The 3,109-nt window shown below is 35.9% G+C and overlaps 1 protein-coding gene across 2 annotated transcripts; it reads left to right on the top strand.

The window, feature by feature from the left end:
* Positions 1-569: 569 nt before the first annotated feature.
* LOC107475372 (uncharacterized) lies at positions 570-2,627 on the top strand. 2 transcript variants are annotated; one of them, XM_016094999.3, is made up of 4 exons: positions 570-794; positions 1,783-1,983; positions 2,070-2,128; positions 2,314-2,627. In XM_016094999.3, the coding sequence occupies exons 1-3, from the start codon at positions 684-686 to the stop codon at positions 2,121-2,123; spliced, it is 366 nt and encodes a 121-aa protein (XP_015950485.1). In that variant the 5' UTR covers positions 570-683; the 3' UTR covers positions 2,124-2,128; positions 2,314-2,627. The 2 variants fall into 2 exon arrangements, with proteins under 2 accessions (XP_015950485.1, XP_015950486.1); XM_016095000.3 differs by lacking the exon at positions 2,070-2,128 and having other exon boundaries at positions 571-794.
* The last annotated feature ends 482 nt before the right edge of the window (positions 2,628-3,109 follow it).

The raw sequence follows: 3,109 nt of genomic DNA, 5'->3' as shown, positions 1-3,109 counted from the left end.
ACTCAATTTATTGACTAAATTCCCATTTTGGTCCCTGAGATTCACGCGATTACTCATTTTGGTCCCCGAAATTCAAAATTACCTATACTGGTCCCCCAGATTTAAGTTTGGGCACTAATATGGTCCTTCAACTCTTTCCGGTGATGATTAGGCAAATGGAGTGCTGAGATGACACCCTTCCTGTCACGTTGGACGCTGTAACAGCTAGTTAATGTAGCGAGGGTTGTATTTGTATCCAATTTAGTCCCCCTTATTAAAAATTTGTCATTATAACTCAGATAAATAATAAAATAATTAGGATTGTAGGGACTAAATTAGATACAAATATAACTCTCGCCATGTCAGCTAGCCGTGACAGCATCCAACATGACAGGAAATATATCATCTCAGCACTCCATTTGCCTAATCATCACCGAAAAAAGTTGAGGGACCATATTGGTGCCGAAACTTGAATCTGGAGGACCAGTATAGATAATTTTGAATTTTGGGGACCAAAATGAGTAATTGCGTGAATCTCAGGGACTAAAATGGGGATTTAGTCCAATTTATTTGTTTAAAAACGCCCATATTCCCGAAAGAGATTCTGCTGCGTTGCGTTGTAACTTTAAAGGGTTTTTTCATTTGTTCTTCTCTTCACTTGTTCAGTTCAGCGCTAAGCAGGAGAGAACAAAGAAACAGAAACGATGCCGTGCCTCAACATCTCCACCAACGTCTCCCTCGACGGCGTCGACACCTCCTCCATCCTCTCCGAAGCTACCTCCACCGTCGCCAACCTCATTGGAAAACCCGAAGCCGTTAGCTTCTTCTTCATTTACGATTTCTAGATTTATTTTTTGTTACTGAACAAATATAGGTTTGAATTTTTATGCGTTTGTGATGTGATATATTATATAGATGTTTCTTAAGTTTTACCTGCTTGAAACTTCTATGGATTATTAGGTACTTTTCCCCCCTTATTTGTCAATTGAATTATTAGTGAGGTTCTAGGTTAGATGCTCTTATTTAATGAAGATAAGGAATATGATAAATTATACCTAGGTTAGAAACCGGCAAACTGCAATGTGTTCAAATATTGGATTGTTTTACTTTACTTATTTTGTGACATTAGGGTTTAGAGCTTATTTGGGTGCCATTTAGTTGTTAGAAAAAGATTTTTTTTAGTTTTAGTGTGTTTTGCAAAATTTTAGTAGTAAAAATAAAATTAATAGAAAAATAAAAAATAATTTTTTAGAAGTTATAAATATATTTTTTTTTAAAATTTGTTACTTTTCTAAAAGATTTTTTCGTAAAAGCTACCTAAACAAAACCTTAGGGCCATGAATTTACATGATAAGCTGTTTTCATTTTTTAGAAGATTTGGTCTCATTTTTTATTTAGTCTTCTATTCTAACCATTATAGTTGTGTAGCATAGTTGTTTTTGTTTCTTTTCTTCTTTCTTTTCTTTTTCCTTTTTTTAATATCCTGTATATGAATATTTGCTAAAGCTTAGTTATATCTTAGCTCCCTTATTGATGAATCCATGTGCCATTTATTGATGTTTGTGTAAGGTTTTTATTGCTGCCGAGCATTTTGAATCATCTCTGTTCTTGTCAACACCTTTGTCTTGAAGTATGCTTCAGCTAGATGTTGGATCAATGGTGTTTTGGGGTTACTTTTCAAGTTGAAAGTTTTCATTTTTGTCATTTTCAACATTTCTTTGTTTTTGGTAGACCGATTTCTTGTTCTGCGCTATTCGCATTGTCCTAAAGCCTTAAAACTTCACCGTGTTTTTTGATGTGCAGTATGTGATGATTGTACTGAAAGGGTCAGTGCCCATAGCCTTTGGTGGGAATGAGCAGCCTGCGGCTTATGGTGAATTGGTGTCCATTGGTGGTCTTAACGCCGATGTGAACAAGAAGCTTAGCGCCGGAATTGCTTCAATTCTTGAAAACAAGCTGTCTGTGCCGAAGTCAAGATTCTTCCTGAAATTCTATGACACCAAGGCAAGTTTCTAAACTCCTCTGTTGCCCTGAAAAGAAGGGTCATTGCCCTGCATGCTTTTCTTATTGCATTCTTCGTTTTTGTTTAGGCGCATCAGAGTCAAGAATATGCACAGTGTTTGCATGCTTTACACCAGCACTAGATCATGTAAAAATTAATCCTTACTGTTACACTGTTTTTGTATACCTTTTAAGCTGCAAGTATTAATTATCCGTGTTTCCTCTTGACATCAGCTATCCTTGTTCCGGTCTCTACTTTTATTCTTGATATCCTGTCTATCTATTTCAGTATTTTTCTGATATCCAAATCTTAACGCATTGTTACTTTGTCAGGGTTCGAACTTTGGATGGAATGGGTCTACATTCTGAATTCCATGATCCTTTTGTTGTGGTGCCTTGAACCTGTTGGAGTCTTTGAACTGTCACCTCTACTATTATGTCAACACTTGATATTTTATGTCATGTTATAAGTTCTCTGCATTTTTGTTTGCCCCATTTGGGACATCATGCAACTGTAAGGTGATTAACTGAGGTCAAATGAGGGTTCATAAATGCTTATGCTACATTTTGTACTAATACTATTTGGCACCACCAGAAATGAATGTGTTGATGATGCATTACGGGTTAAACTTGAGACCCAGATGAAAGCCTTGTGTTATTTAATCTGATATCGTTATGGTACTATGATATAAGTAGCAGGTTTTTGTTTATCTACTACAATTTCATGGTTATGCTCTGGTAATTTGGTCACAGGGATAGGCTGTTAAGCTATGCAGTCTTTGCTCTTATATTTGAGTAAGGTTTCATGTTTGTCGTATTCATTTTGCATAGAATATCTTATCCATTCATCTATTACTATTAGATTGGATGCGGTTCTAGCAGGATTTACACCCTGACTAACGGTAGATGATGAATGAGTTGGTGTCTTAAAGGCCAAAAAAGAAAGTTATGCCTAGAACAATATTTACTTGGAAGTTGGAACCCTTGATAGTGGGGACAAAATGATAGCCTGATGCAAAGCATTTTGTGTTGAGCAAGATCTGGGAAATGATAACATTCAGATAGTGTAATGTAGGAATTTTAATCTAATGTCAGCATCAATGACTGATTCTACTACTTGAATTTATGA

Source organism: Arachis duranensis, chromosome 2, assembly GCF_000817695.3.
Source record: "Arachis duranensis cultivar V14167 chromosome 2, aradu.V14167.gnm2.J7QH, whole genome shotgun sequence".
NCBI classification, from domain to species: domain Eukaryota; kingdom Viridiplantae; phylum Streptophyta; class Magnoliopsida; order Fabales; family Fabaceae; genus Arachis; species Arachis duranensis.
The sequence above is the reverse complement of the archived record's forward strand: the minus strand, read 5'-3'. Positions and strand labels throughout refer to the sequence as shown.